This window comes from Nanorana parkeri, unplaced genomic scaffold (genome assembly GCF_000935625.1).
Source record: "Nanorana parkeri isolate BGI_ZX_2015 unplaced genomic scaffold, ASM93562v1 scaffold1123, whole genome shotgun sequence".
Lineage (NCBI taxonomy): Eukaryota > Metazoa > Chordata > Amphibia > Anura > Dicroglossidae > Nanorana > Nanorana parkeri.
In genome coordinates, this window is record NW_017307391.1 from 147,467 (window position 1) to 174,722 (window position 27,256).

The 27,256-nt window shown below is 46.2% G+C and overlaps 1 protein-coding gene across 1 annotated transcript in view; it reads right to left on the bottom strand.

Moving 5' to 3' along the window:
- Positions 1-27,256, bottom strand: part of MPND (MPN domain containing) — a 241,563-nt gene that overhangs the window by 134,614 nt on the left and 79,693 nt on the right. Inside the window, exons 2-4 of the mRNA XM_018567971.1 lie at positions 20,317-20,547; positions 20,133-20,235; positions 13,559-13,631 (exon numbers count right to left, since the gene is read on the bottom strand). Of these exons, the coding sequence (XP_018423473.1) occupies positions 13,559-13,631; positions 20,133-20,235; positions 20,317-20,547 (407 nt within the window). The remainder of the gene's footprint in view (positions 1-13,558; positions 13,632-20,132; positions 20,236-20,316; positions 20,548-27,256) is intronic.

Genomic DNA, 27,256 nt, shown 5'->3' on the forward strand with positions numbered 1-27,256 from the left:
TTTTATAAATAATTTTTATTTTCTTAATTTTTGTAACACTTTTTTTTGTCAATTTATATCAAGCAGTCACTATGACTGCTTGATACATTAACTTTTTTAATTTTTGGTTATTGTTAGGCTGCTCCAAACTTAGGAACAGCTAAAAATAACCTTAGAGACTGATCCTGACAGCATGTCAGAATCAGATCTTAGTAAAGGTTTTTATCCTGCTCAGATGATCAGAAGTGATTCATTTCAAGCAAAGAGATACATTGTAATATTGCTGTGCCTAAAATATATCACACAGCTTTGTAAACATCAGGCCAGTCTATGTAACTGTCAAAACGAATAGCAGAGAGGTGATTCCAGGGGTAGAACTACCGGCGGAGTGGCCACCCCGGGGCCCAAGGCGGTTCAGGGGCCCACTGAGATCCGGTCCCCAACTTCTTCCACTCTGTTGGGAGGAACACTAGAAGGGGGACTGAGCGGGTGCCCGTTGGAAATGGCCACCGCAGCGGAGATCACTTTTCTCAGCGCTCTCCTCTCATTGAGAGGAGAGCGCTGAGAAGAGTGATCGCCGCTCTCGATCACTGACGCGACACACAGTAGTGACAGCTGTACAGATTCTTTTCCTCCTCAGCCACTGCAGCCACAGAGTGACCGAGGAGGAGAGGAATCTGTACAGCTGTCACTACTGTGTTCCGGCTTCAGTAATCGGTCTGCTCGGCGGCCACCTGCAGCTTCCTCCTCCCACTTCAGCTGCTATAGGAGGAAGCCTGCAGGATCACCATTTGCACTGTGCGTCGCACTCTGAACTCTGCGCCGCACCCTTTATTGTGGGGCTCTTGTTGGGATCAACTTTTTGGGGGGGTTGTAGTGGATTTGCACCTATCGGCTCCATATGAGATTGCCTCCTTGTCCTGATGAAGCACTCTATGTGCAAAACGTGTAGAATTACCATCCACTCTACTGTTTACAGCTAAGGCTATCTACCTACATGAATTTGGACTGGTTTATATTTCTATTTATTATATAGGATAATTGTTTTGTAGTATCATTATCAGCAATTAAATGGTTAATATTCTAATCTAGTCTGCAGGTTCTGAATATATTGATCATGTTTTGGTTACATGATATGCCTTAATTATGGAATGAGTGGTCTGTGGGGCTATCTTTCAATCATGTCACATCTATATGAATTTTAATATGACCATTTTATGCATTTGTAATCAATAAAATAATATGTTTTATTTAAATTATCTTGTGGTTCAATGGACTTGTAATATGGTGCCATTAAAGCCCCACTTTTTCTATAATCGTTTTTTGACTGACTGACATAGGGGTGTGGCACCAGTTACTCAGGATCTGTTCACAACATTCTTTATACATCTGATCCGAGAAATTGTCCCGCCACAGGTTTAGGAAACGGCCAGCCTTTATAGAATGAGAGGTCCAATTTGACCAATCAATGTTCGGATAATTGAAGTCACCCATTATAACAACATTTCCCTGCTTCCCAGCTATCTTTATTTGGGAATGTAGGTAAGCCCCTCCTCTTCCCTTATGTTGGTGGGGTTTATAACACACACCCACAATTAGTTTACAACTAGCATCAGTCTTATCTAGTTCTAGCCCCAAAGACTCAACACCATCACAACTCTGTCATGAGGTCATCTCGTATGTGCACAGTTAGAAGGGGGGAGGGATATGCATGTATGTGAAAAATCAATCTACCAACCCTGTCCCTCCTGAACAGGTTGTACCTGGTTGAACAGGTTGTATCCTGCACATGCGTTGAGGAGGTATTTACATAACATACGTACCAATAATGTTCATACCGTCACGCTTCTTGGGTATGATGTAATTTCCTGCATTGAAGTGATACATTTGTTACGGTGCATGATGTACAGCAGTTCTCCTCTGCCTTCCTCTCATTAGGCAATTGGGTAGAGAACTGCAACTGATAACCGTCAAAGAACGTAAAGTTGCTGCTCCTAGCTATCCGCAGTTGCGATCCATTAATAGAACCACTTCGCTCAGCGTTGTTAGAATTACAGAATAACGATGGAAGTGATGTAATGCACATAACTAGGAGTGTGCTGGTCTCCCTCCAATTGAAGTGGACAGACCTGCCATGCTAGTCCTGGGCCCGTACAGGGGACAGCAGAGCGGTGGCGAGCGGGCAGGCAGGCACACTCGGCGACCGTACAATCGATAGCTTGTATATGCAACAGCCATTGCTGGCTGTTTTTTTTTTTCAAATTGACAATTTTTATTGAGTTTTATAAACAGACACTACAGAAATGACCAAAGTCATGGAACAATGAGTAAGAGGTCATGCGGACCAAAACCAAGTATACATTATATAGCAATCAACACTGCACAGTTAAAACCACTGCAGTGCCGGGCCCCTAACAAGAGGAAATATATGCAACCCTCATGAAATGTAAGTACCGTGGCTAGCAGGCAGTACCGCTCATGCAAATAAAAAATCGTAGGTATACATCCATTTCCCGCACCTTACCTATGGTCAGCAGTATAACGGGTTAGAGGTAGAGAGCAATACTTTAATACTGAAAACTAGAAATCCGGGCAGCTAAAACTGAGTGCGAAAAGCATATCGCCGCAGATAGTAAAAAGAACCCCCAAAAATTCTACCAATATATTAACAGTAAAAAGGTGAGAAAGGAGCAGATAGGCCCAATAAAGGATAAAAGCGGGAAGCAGCTTGATCTGGTGCTACGCATGAACCAGACACGCTGGCATAGAGAACAAACAAAAAGCGGTGACCAGGACAGTACCCTGGAAAAGAAAAGACATAGAACAGGAAAAAGAGGCAATAAGTGAAGTAGAAGGTAGTAAAAGTTAGGTACCGGCTTCATCTCGCGACTCCATCCGCCTCGGTCGACACCCCCCGATCCCCCTCAGCCGCTGCCACCCGTCAGCTCCAATGCATCCCAGGCCTCCCATACCTTATTGTGCAGCTTCCAGGTGTTATTTAGTCTAGCAGTCAAATATTCTAGTTTTTGGACATCTTTGATTCTGGTATACAGATCTAGGTCTGATGGCGGGGTGGTGCGCTTCCAGTGAAGGGCAATGAGACAACGTGCCCCCGTCAGCACATGGGATGACAGTTTTTTAATCATATTTATGGACCCCGATGAGGGGATGGCCCAGCAGGTAGTGCAGCGGATCCATTGGGATCCTACATTGGAGAAGGTTCTCCAGTATATCCTGTACATTCCTCCAGAAGGGCCTTATCCGACTACACTGCCAAAAGATATGGAATAGGGAACCGGTTTGAGACTTGCAACGCCAGCAGAGGGAGGAGATCTCCGGGTAGATATTATGGAGAAACTCAGGAGTGTGGTACCAATGGTATAATACTTTATACTGACTTTCCTTGTAGGTAGAGCAGATGGAGGACGCAGACGCTGCTCTCCAAATACTCTCCCACTGCTCCTGTGAGATGGACACTCCCAGCAGCTCCTCCCACCGCCGCATGTATGATTGTACCTCGTAAATTCAACCGGTTTGTCCTCACCCAGTATTCCATATATAGCTGAGATCAAGCCCCTGGAGGAAGGCGGTCCTGCACACAGTAATTCAAACGGGGTACATTGCGGGAATGCCTGGGACTTGGTGTTTAACCTGGAGGTACGCAAAGAGGGTGTTGGAGGGAAGTTGGTGTTTCTCTTGCAGGAATGAGAAGGGGTGTAGGACTCCCGATCTACGATCAATTATTTCTCTGTATCGGAAGAGATGTTTTTTCCGCCCAGGGCAATGCCCATCTCTTCTCCAGGCTAGCTGGGAGATATGGGGAATAGAGAAAAGAGGCCATGGACGACCGTGGAGTTGATAAATGAAACGCAAATCTAAATTTAATCCAGGTACTTCTGGTACATAGCATGGACGTCAGGAGGGAAGAGGATGAGAGAGGTGCCGGCAGCGCCCACAGGAGGGAGTTAAGGTGAGTCGGCGCAAGCCACAGAGACTCGATCTCAACCCACACTGCCTCAGGGGACATGGCACTCCAGAAAGGTACAGCCCGCAGTTGGGCCGCGGCAAAATAGTGGGAAATATTGGGTAGTGCCAGGCCACCCCTATGCTTGGGGGCACAAAGTATTTGCTAGGAGACCCTATGTCGCCCTCCCCCCCATATAAAGTGCAAGATCTGTCTTTGCAGGGATTTAAGGTCCGAAGCCGGTATGGGAATCGGCAATGTGTTACAATAATAAAGCAATTTCGGGAGCAAGGTCATTTTAATGGCTGCTATTTTCCCAGTGAGTGAGAGGTTATATGGGCACCATTTATGTAGGAGAGATCGCAGGGTAACAAATAGTGGTTTATAGTTGACATTATATAACATGCGGATTTTGGGAGTCAAGTGAATTCCTAGATATTTCAAGTTTTCATTCGTCCACCTATAGGGGTATGCTGATTGGAGTAAAGTCAAGTCAGTGGGGGAAAGATTTAAGGGCATAGCCTCCGTCTTACTCAGGTTCAACTTGTAACCAGACAGACCCGAAAAAAGCTGAAGCTCACTATGCAAGCATTGCAACGATCCCCCCGGTTTCGTGAGCGTGAGGATCACGTCATCAGCAAATAATGCCAGTTTGAATTCCTGAGAACCCAGAGTGAGCCCCGATTTGTCTGGTGCGGCCCGAATCCTAGCAGCCAAGCCTCTATGCAAAGCACAAACAGTAGCGGGGAAAGCGGGCATCCCTGTCGGGATCCATTGCGGATCTGGAATACAGGGGACACGGCACCCCTCATTTTGATAGACGCCGATGGCGTGGAGTATAGAGAGGCAATGGCTGCAGCAAACGGGCCCATCACACCAATGCGGAGAGGAGAGACCCCAGGAAAGGCCAGCCAAGCCTGTCAAAAGCCTTTTCAGCGTCTAAGCTGAGTAGGACCATTCCCACTCCCCTACGGTTCGCGATGTCTATCTGGTTGACAAGTCTGCGAGTGTTGTCCCCTGCCTTTCTGCCTAGAACAAAACCAACCTGGTCTTTGTGGACCAGGCTGGGTAAAAAGACAGAAAGTCTATTCGCTAGCAACTTAGTAAAGATTTTGTAGTCGGAGTTCAAAAGTGCAATGGGGCGATAGTTTGCTCAGACAGTGTCATCCTCATCCGGCTTGGGGAATAATATTAAATAAGATTGCAAAAAGACGGATGGGACAGGTCTACCTTCAAGATATTGGTTGTAAAGTCTCGTCAAGTATGGGGAAAGCAAATGCGAGTAGGTCTTATAATATAGGTAGGTAAAGCCATCAGGATCTGGCGACTTGCCCGTGGGGAGGGAGGCGATGGTCTTTTGAACCTTGTCCACCTCTAGCGGGGTATTCAACTTAGTACAGTCTTCTGGGGAGAGCACAGGAGCCAAGGTATTCTCGGATGCGTGAGACCAAGGCTTCATCACCAGCATTGAAGGCGACATCCTGGAGATTATACACGGACTCATAAAAAGCCCGAAATATAGCCGCTATTTTTTGAGGGTGGTGATGCAGCGTGCCATCGGCGTCACGCACTGTAGACATCCCTTTTAGGTTGGCCTCAGCCCTTAACTTACGAGCCAGAAGAGTATGGGCCTTATTTCCCTTCTCCTAATATTTCTGGTGCAAGTATAACATGGAGGCTTCAGTCTTATGGACATATAGGTGCTGCAACTGTGCTCTCAGTCGCAGCACCTCTCTCAACAAGGACTTGGAAGGGGAGGCCACCAGTCGACGCTCAGACCCAAGAAGCTGATCCTTAACGTTGGCTATAGCGGCCATTGGTCTTTCTTGAGCTTGGAGGCTACCGCAATGCACTGGCCCCTAATCGTGGGCTTATGAGCCTCCCAGACAGTCGAGAGGTCATTCACGGATCCTTCGTTTAGGTCAAAGTAAGCTGATTCAATAGCGTCTTTAGGGGACTTCAACAAGCCCTCATTCAAGGTCCAGTGGCATCTACGAATCCGGGAGGGATCAACTCGAATGGTCAATTCGATGGGGGCATGATCCGACCATGAGATAGGACCTATGTGAGCCGAGACCATGTTCCGTAGAATAGGAGTATTCACCAGGAAGTAGTCAAGCCTATAGTGGGAACTATGGGCCGAGGAGTAGAAGGTGTATCTTTTTTCTGCTGGGTGTATCAACCGCCAGGAGTCAAAGAGAGAGTGTTGCCTAACCAGTTTGCGAAACTGTCTAGCTAGGGCCTCCGTCAGTTTCGGAGTAGGTTTATCTGGGGGCGGTAAATGGTCAAGAGAGGCGGAGAAAGTCAGATGGAATTCCCCGCCAATAATTAAATAACCTAGGAGTAGCTTATGCAATTTAGAGAGTACTCGTTGTAAAAACCCTCTCTGGTGGACGTTCGGGGTGTATATGTTGCAAAGGGTGAAGGGAGTACCCATCCACGTACCATGCAGGATAATGTATCTGCCCATCTTATCTATCAATACCCTGGTAGGCTGGAAGGGACAGGAGTCCGTAAGAAGGATGGCCACCCCCGCCCTCTTAGAGGAAAAGGATGAGGCGTATGTTCTAGGGAACCACTTGGAAGTGAAGTTAAAGGAACTCCCCGGTTTAAAGTGCGTTTCCTGTAGGAATACAATGTCAGCTTTTGAGGATGTGAATTCTCTCAACGCTAAATTACGTTTGAGTGGGGAGTTAAGTCCCTTGACATTAGGGGAGATCAACTTATAGTCTGATTGACCCGCCATGGAGGGGTATGGGAGAAATCGTGTAAAGTGTATGTGTGCTGTTCAGGCTCAAGATAGGGTACTCACCCGAGTGAACGTGCTGCCAGGACCAAGGGATCCACCAGGCGGAGGTAGCGAGAACAAGGCCGGTTGAAACAGAATAGAAGGAAAGAGGAGAAAGGAAGTTGAAGAGCAAAAGAGACCACTGAAACACATAATAAACAAACATGTTAGTTTTGGAAAACCAGTAACTATGCAAGAAATATTAAGAAAAAAATACTGCACAGCAAAATATCCAATAGCTATTGAAATGAGTATATTCGGTCTCCAAATCCAGACACAAACCGGTCAACCTATTTGGAGAGGTGACACAGACAAATACCCAGGGGCAACAATCCGTGATGTGGGGGATGCAACCCAATGAACGAGAGGACAAAACAACTAAGAAATCGAGCATCCATGGGGACACCCACCTATAAGGCATATTATCTAGTGCCAAGTGTATATAACATATCATTACATAACATGAAGAGAGCTTATAGTAGGAAAAATGCCACAAATGAGGACACGGCCAATAGGCCTGAGAGGTAGATCATAGCAAACACACATATAACAGCCCTTCTATCTATAAGCACCAAGTGTAACACAGACGACTCATCAACGATGTCGTCTGGGAGTAGGCATTACTGGGGTGGAATGCTCCCTCGGGCAACGGGACAGAGTGTCGGACGGAAGAGTCCCTCTCGGCAGTCTCTTACGCGGGGTTACTTTCTGCCAGGTGGAGGACTCAGGGCCCAATTTGGGTAGGGGTTCCCATCCGGGAAGAGTAGGGCAGGAGATGTGAAGATCCGCGCAGAAGGACGAAAGGTCTTCCGTGAAGTGTAAAGTGCCATTTTTGCTGTCCCACCTAGCAGTGAGGCTGAAGGGAAATCGCCATCTGTATGGGATGTTGTTGTCACGCAGCAGGGTCAAAAGAGGTTGAAGGATCCTCCTCTGCTGTAAGGTGACCCAGGACAGATCCTGGAATACTTGAATGGGTGCACCGTTAAATTAAATCGACTTCATAATACACGCTTTCTGGAGCACTCCCTCCTTTACTGCAAAATAGTGAATCCTGCAGATGACATCCCGTGTTGTGAGGAGGAGCCCATCAGATGAAAGGCCCTGTGGGCACGGTCCATCTCAATTTTGCGGGAAGAAGGCCACCCCAAGATGTTAGTGAAGATGGTCTGTAGGGCTTCCTGCAGATCCTCAGGGCCTGTGGCTTCAGGAAGGCCTCCGATGCATAGGTTTTTGCAGCGGCCCCTGTTGTCCAAATCCTCCACGTGGCGTTGAAGGTCATGAATAGTGGCAGCTTGGGACACATATTGGGATTGCAAGTGGAATACATCTTTTTTGCAGACATGAACCTGCTCGTCTAGGCCCTCGACCCTTTGGGTCAATTGTTGAAAGTCAGTGTGTATGAGCTGAATTTCTGACCGACAAGTCTCTCTCACCTCCTGAATCAGGAGCCTAAAGTCTTTCTTGGTGGGGATGTGCTTGAGGCATTCCCTCCATGATACAACGTCCGCATCCTCTAGCTCTGAGGAGGACTCTGAAACCTCCCGGGGGAATTGGGCGGCTCACATGGGCATCTGATCCCCCCGCGGCTCAGCATGGCAAGAACCGGACCACACCGGCCAGCTGGTCCCAGAGAACAAAGGGGTCCCCCCCATCCCTCGAGCCACTGAGGATGGGGGTGGTGTTAGGCCAGGGGAGATCAGTAAGGGCCCACTATGACCCTCTCTGGGGGACCCGGGGGAGCGATGTAGGTCAGGGGTCAGCTCTAATGGAGGAGGCCAGGACTCCACACGGTGCAGGCGGGGAGATGCAGGGGAAGATTCCCAGAGCCTATCACCCCTATGAGATCCCCTCCAGGGACACCGAGCCCCCCTCAGAGGCCTCAGGGCTAGGCTGCATCTCGGACTGGGCCCGATCCCCCCCAGGTACTCACAGCGTCTGCCGATTTGTGGGCTGATTGGTCCGGGCTCCCCTGTGTCCCCAGAGACATGGCAGGCGATTCCAGAGGGGAACTATCGTGCACTCGGACCTCCGTCTCCACAGCAGGGGATGACGCCGGGGAGGCCGCGGTCCGCACGCTGTTACGATGCGCCATCTTGGATACAGCGCTCGGAGCGGCCGGCCGGTCAAATAATCCCTGGATCGAGGCAGACGTCTTTTTTTTCTTCCCCTTCTGGCCAGAGGTCTTGTGAGACGATCTAGGGGGTCTGTCCTTCCCCATGTCAGGTAAGTTGGCGCATTGTTTAGCAAGGTGAATGGCGGGTGGGACACGGAGCTCTCTAGGGATGCGTCCTCTCACGTAGCCAGTCAGCCACGCCCCTGCTGGCTGTTTTTAAACGGCTGTGGTAGCCATGATATTGGTAAAACTACAGGATGCTGTTTATCTATGTTAGGCATAGGCTGTTTATCTATGTTCCTGAAGCAGTTAAACATCAGCCTAAGGAAATTATTTTCCCAAATGCTGGGATACTGCCAAATACTGATGTTCAGTGTGAGCTGCAACATGGACATCTTAGAGTATGCTTTCTGGAGTGGTGCACTTTGGGGTGTCTCTTTATTGGGGTGCTCCACTGTAAACTATTTGGGGTGTCATTGCTTGTGGGGCTTCACATATAGGGCACTAGTAGCTGATGGTCTTCCTTTTTTCTCAATGCTTCTGAGATAATGGTTTGACCTGTAACATGGATATCTCAGATTTCCTATTAGTTTTGTTTTCTGTAGTGCTGCTTTATGGGATGTCTATGCAGGGCTAGCACTACCGTAAGGCTTCATAGGCAGCCACCTGAGGGTGTGAAGGGAGGGCGGGGGGGGGGGGGGGGGGGGGCAGAAAATGCACCTTCGCCTGCGCAGGAAAAAATCCTTGCACCAGCCCTGATTAGGGGATTTGCTTGTGGTGCAATGAACCTGCCCATAAGTTCATTATATTGGTGAACTAAGTTCGCCGTTAACGCAACAAACAATGAATACTGCTTTTGCATTTCACCTGGTGGTTGGACCCAGTGCTAAACTAAGGTCTCGTTCACACCTAGGCGCATTGCATATGCGCGTCTGTCGCGTTTTTTTTACCGCGATTCGCTGTAAAAAAGTTGTGGAGTTTCTCTCCACAAGATGGATCTGATTAATCCATCTTGTGGAGTTTCATTCTCAGACAAGAACATAACTATAATCATAGTGCTCTCCGTCTCTTAAAATTACTTTATTAAAACAAAGCAAAGAGGAACTACTGCGGTAATAACTGTGTTATTAATAATTGGTAGTATTAATTTGCTGGGGAATTTGCTGAAGTTATTTTTAGTTATATCTGGTTCTGAAATAAATTAAAAAAAATATATAAAACTAAATAAATAAATAAAATGTCTTTCATGAGTGGGAATGCAACCCGGTGCACATCTTGCTCAATGTATGCGTTTCTTGAACATGCGTTCAAGGGCGAATACTGTTGCGCCAGATGTGAGCTAGTTTGTTTGGAAGCCCAGATTCTGGATCTTCACAATAAACTGGCAACACTGTGGAGCATAAACAACATGGAAAGGAGTCTGGATCTGACTCATCAGGTTCTGGTGGAAGGCAGTATAGAAGAGGAGGGGTGTATACCAAGGTGGGTAGCTGGGTTACCATTAGAAGGCGAGGTAGAGGGAAGAGTGCAAGAGAGGCTAGCTATGAATTGATACACCCCAACAAATATGCCAGGTTGCAGGATGTTGGGGATATTAGTGCAGGGGTGGCATTGCTGAAGCAGGAAGCTTCCCCTTTCCTCAGGGGCAGTGACTGCTCCAGTAAGGATGGGAGCAGGATGGATGGACGGACAAGAGAGACAGCTATTGGTGATGGGGGACTCAATTATCAGACAGATAGACAGGGTATTCTGTCACTGGGACCGTGACCATCAAACAGTCTGTTGCTTACCAGGGGCTCGTGTTCGACACATTGCGGAACGGGTGGACAGGTTAGTAGATGGGGCTGGGCATCACCCAGCTGTCATGGTACACATTGGTACCAATGACAAAGTTAAAGGCAGATGGAGTGTCCTAAAAAAAGATTTCAAACACCTAGGTACTAGGTTGAAGAAAAGGACCTCCACGGTATTATTTTCTGAGATAATGCCGGTGCCACAAGCCACTCCAGAAATACAGCGGGAGTTGAGAGAACTGAACAAGTGGCTGCGGAACTGGTGTGGGAAAGAGGGCTTTGGGTTCATGGAGAACTGGGCTGACTTCTCAGTCGGTCACCAGCTCTACAGCAGAGATGGGCTGCATCTAAATGGGGAAGGTGCCGCACTTTTGGGGGAGAAAATAGTTAAAAGACTGGAGGAGCTTTTAAACTTGATCATGGGGGGAGGGAATAAAAATGAGTATAATAAACAGAGAGCAAGTAACTACAGGAGCAATTAACCACTTGCCGTCCGCCCGTTGTAAAAAAACGGACGACGGCACTGCAGCATGGCGGGTTGCCGTCTCCAGACGGCATTTTTTTTCTGCTCGCGAGACTGTAATACAAACGGGGACAGAGGGTTCACTCCAGTCAATCAAATTAGTAATGTATCAACCGTACCAAGGTCTGATAAAGAAAGTAGTTGGGCCTCAAGAATAAGCAATAATAAAACTCAAACCACTAGCACCAAACTAAAATGTATGTACCCGAATGCTAGAAGTCTAGCAAACAAATTAGAGAAGCTTGAAATTATGCTACTCGAAGAGGACTTCGATATAGTGGGAATAACAGAAGCATGGCTGGATAGCTCACGTGACAGTAGGCAACCACCACAATGGTGTGCACTGGTAGTTATGGATTGGGGTAGGAGGGATTATACACAGGTAAGTGTGGGCTGGAAATAAAGGTAGCAATCTACACATCAACAGTACCCATGTAAGGTAGGGTTAGACAAGGGTAGCAGTATGCACATCAATAATTTCCACCTTGTGATAAAGGTCAGATAAAGGTAGCAGTATGCACTTCAATAGTCCCTTTATAATAGAGGTTTGGATAAAGGTAGCAGTATGCATTTCAATAGTCCCTTTGTAATAGAGGTTTGGATAAAGGTAGCAGTATGCACACCAATAGTCACCACTATGTAATAGAGGTTTGATAAAGGTAGCAGTATACACATTCAATAGCTTCTGCTTTGTGATAGAAGATTGTAGGACTGTAGCTGACTACACAGGTACTTGCGGTTTTGAGGACAAGCTGTCCCTTCCGGCTATTCCCCCTGGCCTGTGTGGTGATCCGAGTCAGAGGCTCTTAAGAATCCTGGCAGCAGCAGGAAACCTTGCAGATCAGTCCGACCGAGCCCTGAGGTCTGTAGAGCTGGCAGGAATTGCTCAGCGTCCACCAACATCATCAGTAGGACGCTAGGCAATCAGTGAGCCGTGGCTTTAAGCTCACGGCGCGTGCCCGAGGGGGTGGAGCCTAACGGCACAGTGGCACCAGACGTCTGCAGACTCCCTCTCTGGAATGCACAGAGGTGAGTCTATTGCAGTAATTTATCTGGCTGCTATTTACATTCACTTTTCATGCATTTTTGCTTGCAAATTTGTCAATTGTAGAATCAACCAATTACACTGCAAACACATTGGGGGGAATTTATAAAAGCAATTGCGATAGTTTTAGCCTCTTAGATAATTTTTTTTATGTGGAAATCTGTCTTTAAACATGTGCCCCTGTTTTGACCTGAGCTTGCACTACTTTTCCAACTACACGTGTTTTATAGTTTTAGTCTTAGGTAGTCCCCATATTAATCCCTTATCACTGGCTTTCCACAGGCTCCTTAAGGGATCTAAATGTAGGAGGCATTTCATGGTCTTCCCTATCATGTGATCACTGTGGTTTGCTGATGATTGGGAGCCCTAATACTGGCTCCCAATCATCAGTGTGCCCAGGAGCTGCCGGTGACATCCTGGTCACAATGCTGGGGGCAAGAGACTGAGCGAGCTCCAAGCACAAAACAGTGCTGCATAACATCCCTAATGTTATTCTTCATAAGGACAAGGTGGTTTTGAGGCGAAGACTCTCCGGGTCCTGATCTAACCAAAGGTGATTTTGCTGCAAACACTGGATGTGGTTAGAACCTTTAATATTTCAGTACAAGCCACTTTGTTTTTAAAACAGACAAATTCTCTGCTATCAGGTACTCTCTGCTTTTGCTCTACCATTTCTATATAGATACGAAAGCTCATATCTCAGGCTTATGCATTCCCTTCCAGTCAGTACTCATTCAATTATTGCAGAGTAAATGCTGGTTTTGGCCATTAGCTATATGGCAGGTGGCAGTGTAAATCACCCTGTTGGGGAGAGGGCTCACCTTCTTGTTCTTTGTGTTGGTTATTGCTTGTGGGTGTTCCAATGGATTTGACTGATGTCAAACATCCCTCAATGAATAACAAAGAAAATGGAATTTTGTATTTGCCATAAAATTATTTACTGATGGTCATGGCTCCTACACCTCTTTTGCTGGTGGACCTGCTGCCAATGTATTGTGGTATAGCCTTGTACTGCTTGCTATTAACTGACTCTCTCTCTGGCAGTTGTGAGATTAGGTCACCAAATGGAGCCACCATCTTAGTTGCCACTTACTTTCACCTAGTGCCCTACTTCTGCATGTGGCTGGTTCTGATTCATCTATTATTCATTAGCTGTGTCCCTTAATAAACTCAAAGAGTACAATTTTTACGTTGAGTACAAACATTTTTCAGAGGGAGAGCGCAGCAACGGCAGACTCTATATTTTATCAGTACAGGTTTCCTTTATCGTGTTCCTGCAATCTGTGTAGCAGTTTGCATTATTTACTTAGTGAAAAAATGAGTGTGATACACCTGATATAAATAATATTTTACCTTGTGGAGTCTCGACTTCCTAGTGTGGAAAATCTCACAGGGGTTCGAATATCAAATTGGTTGCATCGTTGAACTGCCATGAGGTTATTCAAAGCAATGACAATGTAAAGTATTAAACAAATAAAACAGAGATGTCAGATGCACGATGGAGGAAGCAATAAAAGAAAGAAAAAAAAGTAATGGAAGAAGATAGAAAAAATTAAATTAAATATTAGCAACATAGGTTTATTTTAAGAATTTAGGTCTAATGTTCCAGAATAACCACCCCTTACACACACACACGCGCACCATCAGAGGTCTTACACTGCCTATCCAAAATGAAAAGTCACCACCTGGATTCAAATAGGTCAGAGCCTTCCATTCAGCAAAAAATGAGGTCAACTGCCTACCTGAATATACTGAATAACCAGGTTTTTCCCATCAATGGATTTTTTTTGTTCCCTGGTGGCACAGGTATATTCTAAGATGACAATGCCAGGATCAAGCTCAAATTACGAAAGAGTGGTTCAGGGAGCATGATACATAATTTTCACACATTGATTGGCCACGACAGAGTCCAGACCTTAACCCCATTGAGAATCTTTGGGATGTGCTGAAGAAGACTCTGGATAGAAATAAATGTTGTGACATAGAATAAGCTTATCGAAACGCATGCCAAAATCAATGCTAAAGGTGGTCGAACGAAATATCAGAGTGTGTGACTTTTTTTTGTCCAGGCAGTGTATGAGCAAATTGTAAAATAGATAAACATCCAAATGCTAAACTCTGATATCCCCTGAACTTCATTTCTTGAAAACCTAATTCTAAGACTACAAATATTGCTAAGTTTTGACAATGAATTAAATGTATATACACTACATCAAAGAATTGTGCGAATATTTTATTTAAAATCAACTAGATTGCACAAGAACATCAGCATCAAGTAACATATGCAATAAAAGCTGGCCATACACAGTTCTATAGATAGAACAGGTTTCTCCATCAAAGCTATACAAAAATTGATAAAAGAATCCTAGCTGTTTCTTTTGTATTCTGACAGCAGCCGCCATCAAAATACCTGAACATTGCCGGAAGCTCATTGGCTGCCCTCTGTTCATTCAAAGATTTTTTTGACCAGCTCCTTCGATAATATGTATTATATTATACATAGCATAATATATGGCCAGCTTTAAGCTACATATAAAACATACATAGAAAGCTTATGAAGAAAGAAATGCAACTTATTTTGCTAGAATCAAGCCTCTCCTGGTCTCTTCTTGTGGCACTTACATGCATTCTGAGTATAAGGCTGCATACTAACCCCTGCTCTTTCATTCACCCCTTATAACTCATTGTCCACAGGCTAAACGGGAACTTTATCATCAATTCAGGCTTCTACATTCATCCTTTTCTTTAATTTCCCAGATAAACCTGCTCCATGTACAACAGTAATATGCATTAAGGCAGGCGCTGACTGGCAACTTTTAGCCCAGAGGGCAAGTACAACCCAGAGGCCCATGGTGCAGCAAATTGGTCCCCCTCCCGCTCTCCCTCTTCCCCGCCTTCACCCCACCCCTGTCTGCCACTTTTGCCATCCATGTAACAGTAGTGTGAATGTATCCATCGGTTTAGGAAATTTAAAGCACACTGGTAGTGGAGGGATGCCTTGTCAGGGCTGTGCGCATGCATGACTGCTGTGACCCTGGTAGTTCTGCCACTAACTCAGGAATACATTTACAGCATTGCAGAATGGCATTGGCTATAGAGAACTACAATTCCAAGCAATACATTACACAACAATGCAGAATACCATCAGCTATAGAGGACTATAAATCCCAGCAATAATGACTACCAACAGCTATAGAGAACTGCAATTCCCAGCAATACCATTATACAGCAATGCAGAACAGCATCAGCTATAGAGGACTACAAATCCCAGCAATAGTACATTATAGCTGGTGGAATTCTGCATTGCGCTGTATAATGCATTATTGCTGGGTTTTGTAGTCCTCTATACAGCGCAATGCAGAATACCACCAGCTATATAGGGATAGAACAAATCCCAGCAATACATTATGCATTGAGTGTATAATGTATTGTTGGGATTTGTAGTCCTCTATAGCTGATGGTATATTGCTCCGTGTAATATAGTAATATAAGTACAGCGCAATGTACCATCAGCTAGAGGACTACAAATCCCACTATCCCAGGAATACATTATAGAGCACCATGTGTGTGTGTGTGTGGGGGGGGGGAGAGTGCAGGCTTACCTGAGCAGTCTTCCAGCAACTTGCTTCTGAGATCGGGACTGTCTATCGGCGGCTGTCAGTCCCTCACACCTGCTCCTCCTTACTTCTTCTCTCCACGTCCCTGTGTCGATTGTGAATGTGAGGATGCGCGTGAGGCGAGGTGTGACGTGTGGAGCGTGGATGCCGGTGGGCAGGTCTGGCAGCAGCAAGCATGAGGCGGGCAGGAGGTGCGGCGTATGGATGCGGGCTGGCGGGTCTGGCAGCAGCAAGGGTGAGGCGGGGAGGATGTGCGACATGTGGAGCGTGGATGCCGGTGGGCAGGTCTGGCAGCAGCAAGCATGAGGCGGGCAGGAGGTGCGGCGTATGGATGCGGGCTGGCGGGTCTGGCAGCAGCAAGCGTGAGGCGGGGGGGAGGTGCGACATGTGGAGCGTGGATGCCGGTGGGCAGGTCTGGCAGCAGCAAGCATGAGGCGGGCAGGAGGTGCGGCGTATGGATGCGGGCTGGCGGGTCTGGCAGCAGCAAGCGTGAGGCGGGGGGGAGGTGCGACATGTGGAGCGTGGATGCCGGTGGGCAGGTCTGGCAGCAGCAAGCATGAGGCGGGCAGGAGGTGCGGCGTATGGATGCGGGCTGGCGGGTCTGGCAGCAGCAAGCGTGAGGCGGGGGGGAGGTGCGACATGTGGAGCGTGGATGCCGGTGGGCAGGTCTGGCAGCAGCAAGCATGAGGCGGGCAGGAGGTGCGGCGTATGGATGCGGGCTGGCGGGTCTGGCAGCAGCAAGCGTGAGGCGGGGGGGAGGTGCGACATGTGGAGCGTGGATGCCGGTGGGCAGGTCTGGCAGCAGCAAGCATGAGGCGGGCAGGAGGTGCGGCGTATGGATGCGGGCTGGCGGGTCTGGCAGCAGCAAGCGTGAGGCGGGGGGGAGGTGCGACATGTGGAGCGTGGATGCCGGTGGGCAGGTCTGGCAGCAGCAAGCATGAGGCGGGCAGGAGGTGCGGCGTATGGATGCGGGCTGGCGGGTCTGGCAGCAGCAAGCGTGAGGCGGGGGGGAGGTGCGACATGTGGAGCGTGGATGCCGGTGGGCAGGTCTGGCAGCAGCAAGCATGAGGCGGGCAGGAGGTGCGGCGTATGGATGCGGGCTGGCGGGTCTGGCAGCAGCAAGCGTGAGGCGGGGGGGAGGTGCGACATGTGGAGCGTGGATGCCGGTGGGCAGGTCTGGCAGCAGCAAGCATGAGGCGGGGAGGAGGTGTTGCACGCGCTGTGTGTGAAGCCTTGAACAGGGCCAACTAATCGAAAGCTGATTAATCGATGATTGAAAATGTTGACAACTTTTTCAATCATCGATTTAGTCGATTAGATGTTGCAGCCCTACATTCATCCCAGATTTCTGGGGACAGTCCCCGGATTGAGGAGACCGTCCCTTGACAAATTATGTCCCTGGGAACATAAAATAAACCAATGTTTTTCTTTGTAATACTCACCTGATCCCTGGATCCACCGACAAGCACAGCCTCCCGTCTCCCACGCTGTGGTTACTACTTAAACCAGCGACCATCGCAGAGGCCCGGGGGCAATTGCCATCCTGCCCCCCGGCCCAGTCCGCCCCTGCATTAAGGTATCCACTTCCCATCATTCTTTCTCAGCATCTGGGGTATGCCAGCAATACAACCTTGCAATGTTGTGGAGACATTTGATTTTAGTCTTCCTGCATCAGGACATGCCTCCATGACATAGTCCGGGAACTAAGTCACATGACATAATACAGTTGAACTATGGCCTTCTATTTGAAAATATTTTCTGCAGCATTTAATTGTTAGTGCAGATGCACTATTTCAAATGCTGATTAAATCACTTATAATGGATGCTGATCCTTGATATTGAAAAGTTTTAGCTTCCTGCAGAATCAGCTGGTCCCAGAGCATTGGCACCGATATCCTGTTTTAGGGTGGCTCCTTTCCCTTGCAGGATCCTATGGAGCCACCCCTGTGTGTGTGCTAGTAAGCTGTGCGTGTTTCCACAAAAACAAGGGCACTGCAGGACAAGCCTCTCCCCTGCTCCCCTTCCTCTCCCTTCTCCAAGCTAATAGATGGATAGCTTCTGGAGACCATACTTTCCCTTTGTAATCTGGTACTGATTTGGTACTGGGCAGGAAGTTCAGGGAAGCTGAGCTGTGAGAGTTGGAGTCAGCTGTTTGGAAACATGCTGACTGTAAGTGCTTAGGCAAAAATGTAAAGAAACACTTTGCTGGGCAATGTGTATTTTTTTTATCTGGATTCATTATTGGAAAAAAAGATTCAGCGTTTAATACTACTTTAATCTCTCTGCAAAGTCTCAAATATCTGTTGATCCTGGTTGTAAAGTCTACCTCATCAGTTTTCTGTGATGGGGACATTGCTGCGGCACTGCCACTAAATTCAGAGCAGCATTGTTTTGCTTGCAGTACAGTTGGATTAGAAATTGGGGACATTTGATTTTACAAGTTCTGGTCCCATAGACTTTCAATGAGTTCTAAGTTCGAGTGAGAACTTTTTCCATGTTCTAATGTTCGAGTGTGTACAGCCCATCACTAGTAACTATGTATTTCTTTGCTGAAATGTATCAGACTTCTGATCATCTGAGAACGATCAGAAGCCTAGTGAGATCTAATCCTGTCATGCTGTCATGATCAGTCACTCGGGTTATTATTGGCTGTTCCTACGTTTGGAGCAGCCATAACCAAAAATTAGAAAAAAAAAATTAAATTAGTGAGCAGTCACAGTGAATGCTGGATACAATAGACAAAAAAAAATTGTAAAGTGTAAAAAAAATTAAAGCAGTGTAAAAAGACAAATTAATAAATGTAAAAATATAAATATATTTTAATACTATAATTATTATAAAAAAATTACCCCTTACAATGAAAATATGCAGCTGAGCTGCAGATTTGTCTTTCACCCTAAGGCTGGGTTCCCGCCTAGGCGTACGGAATATGCGTGTTTGCGGCGCGTTTCGTGCCGCACGTTTTTACAGCGATTTGCGGTAAAAGAAACGCGCAACAAACGCACGTTTCCGAGGGCTATCGGGCTGTATCCCAATGGATACGCGCGGCAAATACGCTCCCCAAAGAAGCTCCTGTACTTCTATGGGCGTAGGGCGTTTTGCAGCGCGTTCCTCTGCGCTGTAAAATGCCCAGGTGGGAACCATGCCCACAGGCAATCATTGGTTTTCACATGTTGAGCCCAGGTGTGAACCAGGTCTAAGGGGTTAATTTTTTATGGATGCTTCTTGGATGTAACTGGGCGTGTATACACGTCCTGTTACATCCACCTGCTTGGGTGCGATCGGGAAATGCCGGTTATTTTAAAACAGGCAGCGATGCCCGTTACTATACAAGCGATCCGCCGGCTATAGAGCCGGCGGATCGCTTGTATGATGTGCCATGATTGCTTTCTACTGTTTTACTGTTCAAAGCCCATTTCGTGTGCACCATATTCTATAGCTGGTGACAAATTGTTGAGTGCGTTTGTCATTTGTTTTGCTTAGTCAAAGTACCGCAGCGCTGAACACTGAAAAATGGCCTGGCCAGGAAGGGGGTCTAAACACCTGGTCTTCAAGCGGTTAAATTTAACCCCCTCATGATGGCGTTGTTAGGGTTAGTTCACACCAGAAACTGCATCACAACTGCATCACACTGCGATGCGTTTTGATGCATTTGCAATGCGTTTGCAATGTGTTTGATGCATTTTTTTAACTGCACAAAAAAATGCTAATTAGGCATGTAGGTCACTTGCTTTTCCTGTCAGAGCATTTCCTATGTCTAACCATGTCTAACCATGTCTAACCTAATCTAACCATTATTAGTTTTTAGAGGAAAAAAAATTAAAATGTTAGCTTCTAGTTTTAGGCTGAAACGTACAGAAACGTTTCTGAAATCCTAGATATACGAGGTGTTTCCAAATAAAGGACAAGTAAATTAATTCATTTTAATATTTTTTTTTAGCTGTGCTATTTAAAAAAGAAAAGAAATCTAAACAGGAGGAGGGGGAGAAGTGTTTTCTTTATGTTTTTTCCTTTTTTTTTATATATGTTATTCATACTAAGTGAGGCGTTAGGCACACAAAGGTGATATAAATATATAGCCCTATCTGTCCTCTAAAAAACAATATTTAATATGCGTGGGTGCACTTGGAGGAAACCTCTATGGATGAGCACCATTGACTGGGTTCTTTGCTGATACTGTATGGGATGTCCTAAGTTCTTTGTAAGCACTGATAGACTGTTCTGTATTTGTCGCCAACCTTTATTAAACACATGTACAAACATCAATAGAAATATGCTCCATGCTGATCAGTATAGTACATAATTCTTACCCTGTTTATTGCTGCTAGCAGGTTCCAAGTTAACTATCTTTCCAAACCGACAATCCAGTTCTTCCTCCTCAAGATCATCTTCCTCCCCTTCACTTAATGGGATCTACAAACAAAATGTATTACGTTATAGGACTAAGGTGAACAATACAATGGTAAAGAATAGGCATCCACAGGTCATACTTACTCCTTCAGTAACTGAGCCATGTATTTGATTCTGTCTCAACCAGGCAGTTTTGTATTGGTCTAATTTCTGTCCTTTGTATCGGACAGAAGCCCATCCACAGCCAGACTTCTTAGCAGGATTAACTAATCGCTTGCAATGTGTGGCCCATGCACTGGGAGAATTAAATGCCTGCCCACTCTCTTGCCATATAATTTTTCCATCTGCTAAGAGGTCGCCAAGGAACTTCCTTCCCTGGAGGAAAATAAAATCATGAAATGATCATTACTTGTGTGTATGATGCTATTTATAATGGATCAGTTCATACAGACATATGAAATTCAAATCCGTTCAAGAAAAAAAAGTTAAACACTGTTCTTGTAACTTATTACTAATATTCCTGAATATTACGTATGAATAATCATGAGTATGAATACACCAATTAATAATAATAATAATAATAATAATTATATTAATATTAATACATATAATAACTATATTCAGGTATGCACACCTTTCTGGGATTTCACAACTTGAAGTAGATTTCCAGACAAAATAATTCTAATTATATACCTACATATATATCCTAGCTTACTATTATAGCTACAAACATCTATGTGACTATAGAAAAAAAATGGCTGTTTATTTGCTCCATTATTCACCTCTTTCCTAGCCTGCTGATTTGAATATAAAGGAGTACCAACAGTGGCGCGTTGATGAGAAGTGTGCTCTCCTGTAAGTACGTTCAGTGTTAGACTGACGAGCATTGTGCCAGCCAATAGAGCCTCGAGTGGCTCAGATGCTTAATCCTACCTCTTTCAGTGTAAGTTCTACTGCACAGGGGATTATTGTAGGTTTAAATCAATAAAGATTCAGTAACAACTACAATTGTTTGTAAAAATACATGTAATGATTTAGTTGCTTAAATTTCATGTTTTAAACATTTTCCTGCAGCTTAAACGATTAGATTTCCCATTAGTTTTGTTCAGTTTTAGAAGTAATACCAAACATTTAGGGCCTGTGAACTATGCATAGTCTCAAAAATGGTACTACAGTGTTAATGTGGTCATTTACAGTGGAAGAGTCCGCTTTGGGAGAAAAAGGAACACGATCGCGGCTTAAACAGCCGCAGGTCGTGTATCGCAAGAGTTGCAACAACTATTCATGTATAGAGCTGCAACAATTATACATGTATAGAGCTGCAACAACTATTCAATGAAATCGATTAAAATCGAATAGTTGCCGCTGTACTCCTCCCCGCTGGTGCTGGCTGCAGCGGTCTGTGTCCATTCAAATCCCCGCTGCTCTCCGCGCCTGTGTCGGCAGAGGCAGCGGGGACACAGACCTCTGCAGCTGGCACCAACGTGGAGGAAAAGCGCTGTGAATAAATTCCCCCGCTTCCCCCCTTACTTCCGCTACTGCTCACCCGGTCCGTGCTGCTGCTACGATCCTCCCGGTCCGGGCCGATGAGTTTTAAAAAAATTAAATTTAAATTTTTTTTTTAAAGTTAAATAAATAAAAATTTAAAATGCACACAAATAAAAAAAGTTTAAGAAACTAAAATTAAAAATAGAAAAAACATTTTTTTGGTGTGTCATTTTAACCACTTGCTGTCCGGATCCAGAGCGCCTCCAGGTGGCGCTGGAGCTAAGCCCTGCAGTTCCTGTCACCTGCAGGTGTCTCCAGGCAGCCAGGAACTGTTAGGTACCAGACCACCACTGGGTGGTGCTGGAACCTGCAGCTCTAGTGCTCACCTGCGGGTGTCTCCAAGCTGCCAGCACTTAGCCATCACCTGGTGCTTCCTGGGAGGGTATTTAAACCCTCCCTGCAGTCAGGACGATGGCTCAGTATCTGTTATTATTTCCTGTGTATCCTGAGCCCTATTACCCGTTTATAGTCCTGAGCCCTATTACCTGTCTGTAGTCCTGAGCCCTGTTACCTGTTTGCAGTCCTGAGCCCTGTTACTTGTTTGCAGTCCTGATTCCTGCTTGTAGTCTTGTTGACATTAACCGCTTGCAGTCCTGTTGCTGTTACCTGTATATAGCTATTATTGCTCTTGTTTTATGTTATAGGTGTCGGGGTTATATTTGGTTGGGGTCACATTACTTATTCGTGCTTACTTTGGGTGTTTCACTTGGTTTTGCTGGATACAAATAAACTGTATATAACACATCTTGCCTTGTCCGGTGTGGTCATACGTGTTTGGTCTTCCTGTGTGGGTACTTGCATATGGTGTAGGCACACCTGTGCCGGCATTTTCTTACTATTTGCGCACACATGATGAAATATAGATTTCTGCGCAAATGTTTATCAAACCCGTATTTTTAGAAAAAAATAAACTAAATTAAAATTTAGTGCACAGAGACAGAATATAATACCCAATTTTTTTGGTAAAATATGAAAGACGGGGGTCACACCAGGTAAATAGATACCAAACAAAAAAGTAAATACCCAAAATTTCCCATAGGGAACATTTGAACCGCTTTTACCGCTCATCAGTTTAATGCTAACTGTCAGGACAGGAGGCTATGAGTTATTGTAGATATGTTGTTTATCAGTGTGATTGGGGGTAGTAGGCACATGACTTAACCTTCAAGCAGAGGTGACAAGAGGAAGTAATCACAAGGGTTAATTCCTTCAGTGAGAGATGGCTCAAATGCTGTAAAGTGTAAATGAGATTTACCTAACACAATTAGCATCTTAGTGTTGAGTAGGGATTCCTTTTGGCATGGACCATTCTTTCACACCTCTTCTGGACATGGAGGCACCAAGAATGTAACCTTCTAAGGGCCCTCTCACAAACAAAAGAAGCACAAACCCAGCCTCCTTCTATTAAAAGCTCAGATATAAAAGATTAAATATGGATCCAGGGATTAATATCAGGGGGTCCTAGTATATATATTACAGGTACCCTCATTATTGCCTGTAGAATGATACCAGACAAGGCTGGGGTATCTTCACTCATTTAAGAGATAGACGAAAGCTGGTTTTGGAGGGTCTCAGCCTACCCATGTTTGATGTCTATGGAAAGAGGCAGTTGTGCTGGGTATGGATCTAGAGATAGCATATCTGTGTCAGACTCCTATCCAGAAATATTGCCCTTTTTGTCATATATAGGTTCTGTCTGGGGAAAAACTCCCCTACCAGGTGTGAAATAGGTGGGGGCTTCAGGTCCTTGTCTCTTAGCCACACCTGTTTCCCCACCCTGTTCATCCCAGAGGCTGGACTGCAACCTGAGCTGGGACCCACAGGTATAAAAAATATTGCAAGGGTAACCAAAGTGTGCTTACTTGGGGCCTAAATCTAATTTTGTAGTAAGTTGCCATTTTCCTTGCCGGCAGCCCCCTGGGATAGAATCGAGTGCTTCTGTAAGTAGGATTTCTATCAGTTTTCTCCTTTTTATTTTTGATCTGTTTCTTGTGTGTAACTGTCTTGTATAACATCTAATTTTAAATATATGCACTGTGAATACTTTTTCTTCATAATAAATCATTCATTTATTAAGTTCCTGCCTTTGTCTGGTATAAGAACCATATATGTTCCTGAGGAGGTTCTTTTAATAGTTCAGTACCTTATACACGTTCGGCTAAATTTAAGTTTGGGATCTTTGTAAGTTATTCTGGGTATTATATCCTAAATTTGGAATTGGTTTGGTTTGGTGGCAGCAATCTGTAGATTACACGGAGTGGGTGGTGTGTAAGTGGGACTTTTTATCATTATTTCCCAGTCTAGTGAAGACAAATAGTGATTGTTCAACCCTCTTACCACTGCAATACGTCACGTGGCCGCTTGGAGTAGCGCCCGTTCGTGACAATTGGTGGCATAGCGGTGGGATTTTTCTTATCAGATTTTAGTGTGCTGGATTTGCTAGTGTGTGAATTCCAGACACTAAAAGAAATTGTGTTCTCAATTTCCAAAGGCGGAACTCAGTGCATATAATATAGTTACACCTCAAACAGATCTCCCTTCCCCCCTTTTGTTTTCTTTTCTATCTTTTTTTTGGCTGGTTTACAAATGGAATACCCAACACAGTCTAAGGGTGCCCTGGAACAGCTTTGCCGGGAGAAATGTATTCCTGTTCGGGGAAAAACAAAAGATGAACTGATTCAAGCGCTTGTGGATTATGATACGCAACAGACAGCACAGTATAGAGCCTTGGATACAGCCGAAGGAGGACCTACCACAGAGGAGATTCCAGCAGATAGGGTCAGTGAGTCAGCACCCTCTGGAGATACCCTGGACTCTTATTTGCAAACTGTTCTAAAATATGTGGACTCAGCAGATCACAACGTACGGCTGGAGCTAGTCATGAAATATCATGAAACAGAGGCTGCGGAACGAGAGGCCAAAAGAGAGCACCAGCTAGCTCTAGCAAGGTTGGAGAGATCAACTACCTCCCCTGTGAGCGCTGACTCTAGAGACTCTTCTGCACACAGACCCCGGGTAGAGAATTTTCCTACTTTGGATAAAGACGGGGACCTGGATGTGTTTCTACGCAGCTTTGAAAAGACTTGCAGGCAGTACCAGTTGCCAAAAGATCAGTGGGCCAAATATCTCACCCCTGGACTGAAAGGGCCAGCGTTACAGGCTTTTTCAGAACTGCCAGTGGACCGTGATCAGGACTATGAGACCATCAAAGCCGCACTGCAGCGGAGGTACAACCTTACGCCTGAGGTGTACCGAAAAAAGTTTCGGGCTTTTCAGAAGAATGCCAGAGAGAGCTATGCAGCAGTTGTGGGCCACCTGACCACAGCGTTCAGACAGTGGACCGGAGGGCTGGAGATTACTACTATGGAAAGCCTGGAGGACCTGATGATTAAAGAACAGTTTGTGCAACTCTGCCCAGCGGATGTACAAGAATGGCTGCTGGACCGTAAGCCAAAAACAGCACTGGAAGCGGGGGAGTTAGCAGATTTCTACACGGCAAATAGAGCATCTGTGGACCGGAGCAGAGGATTCCCCAAAGGAGCATCTGGATGGAGGGGCCCGGCACCGCGGCCCCCCATCAGCAAATCTACCATACCCTCCTCTGTGCCTCCATCCTCAGGAAGAAGGGAGGCCGGAGCCACTTTCAGGCACACGGATTACCGCAGGTGTTTTGTCTGCAACAAAACAGAGCACATTAGTTCTGCGTGCCCAGAGAAAAAATGCCCTACACCATCCACAGGAGCGGGGCGCCCCTCAGCATCACAATCCTCTGTTTTGTTTGTCACTCAGTCGGAGGATAGCGCCAATGTGAACATGCAACCTGTTACTGTGGGAAATAAGGTAACTGTGGGACTCAGGGACACGGGGGCTGAAGTGACTCTTGTGCGTCCAGAGCAAGTGAGCTCCGAGGACTTTATTCCTGGCAAGACATTAGCAGTAAGAGGAATATGGGGAGTACGTCCTACATTGCCAATGGCACGAGTATTTTTGGATTGGGGAGCGGGGAAAGGGGTAAGAGATGTTGGGGTATCAGATAACATTCCTACAAATGTATTATTGGGTACTGATTTGGGTAGGTTGTTATCGCAGTATGTGCCTGAGGATGATACCTGTGAGTTACCCAAGCCTGCTAGAGGCCCTACTATTGGAAGGGCAGTGTGTAACAATGTACCAAGGCAGCCTCATGGGGAGGGAGGACAGAAAGGGTGTGTGTATCCATCTGTGCCAGAACCCAGTGTGTCTGAGGTGCCTTGTGAAATTGCAAAAGGACCACATCCCTGGGAGGGAGGGCAGTATGAATCTGTGCCAGAACCAGGGGTGTCTGAGGTGCCATGTGAAATTGCAAGGGGGTCGTCTGGCTGTGAAGACAGGCAGAGAGTGAGTGAATGTCTGTCAGTGTCAGATGCAGCTGGATCCCAAAATCCTGTATGTGCGTGGTCAAGTAGTGGGAGTGAAAGTGAGACTGATGGACCAACTGTAGCTGTTATAACCCGTCAGCAGTCTGCCCATAGTAAGGAACAGGGGCTGACTCAGCCTGCAGATCCAGAAGGGATGCCTGCAGGGGAGCCTCCCCTCTCTTCCCACTCCCTCCTAGTAGCCCATGGTGAGGGGTCTGAATCAGAGCCCATTATTGACGCAGAGATGCAGAGCCCAGAATTCCAGCAGGCCCAGCAGGCAGATCCCACATTAGAGAAACTGAGGGACCGTGCTAGGCAGCTGCCCACAGACCTTGATAAGGAGCGGGTATACTGGGAGAATGGGAGGTTATACCGGGAAACTGTCCCTGCAGAGGGGCACGATCTCTGGGTAACTGAGCGCCAGCTTGTGGTGCCTAGGAGATATAGGGACCAGTTACTTAGGGTGGCTCATGCCATCCCCATTGGCCTGGTCTGGGCACAGATGTGGCAAACTTCTGTCGTTCCTGCCCCGAGTGTCAGAAGGTAGGTAAACCTGGGGAGGTTGGTAAGGCTCCCCTAATACCTCTTCCCATAGTGGGGGAGCCATTTGAGAGGATAGCGGTTGATATTATAGGCCCCCTAGCTATTCCTAGTAGTTCAGGGAAAAGGTATATTCTGACTGTAGTTGATTATGACACTCGATACCCAGAGGCAGTGGCATTGTCATCTATCAGGGCTGACAAGGTTGCTGATGCTTTATTGAGCATCTTCTCATGTGTGGGGTTCCCAAAGGAGCTGCTAACAGATCAGGGCCCCCAGTTTACATCTGATCTGATGAGGAGTCTCTGTCAAAAGGTGCAGGTAGAGCATCTAGTCACCAGCCCCTATCATCCCCAGACAAATGGCTTGTGTGAGAGATTTAATGGGTCCCTAAAGCAAATGCTTAGAGCGTTCGTGGAGTCGCAGGGAAGGGATTGGGAACGATACCTGCCGCATATCCTGTTTGCTTACAGGGAGGTGCCACAGGAATCCACTGGTTTCTCTCCGTTTGAACTCCTGTATGGGCGTAGAGTGCGCGGGCCACTATCTCTGATTCGAGAGGAGTGGGAAGGAAAGTTGGGGTCCCCTAAGACATCTGT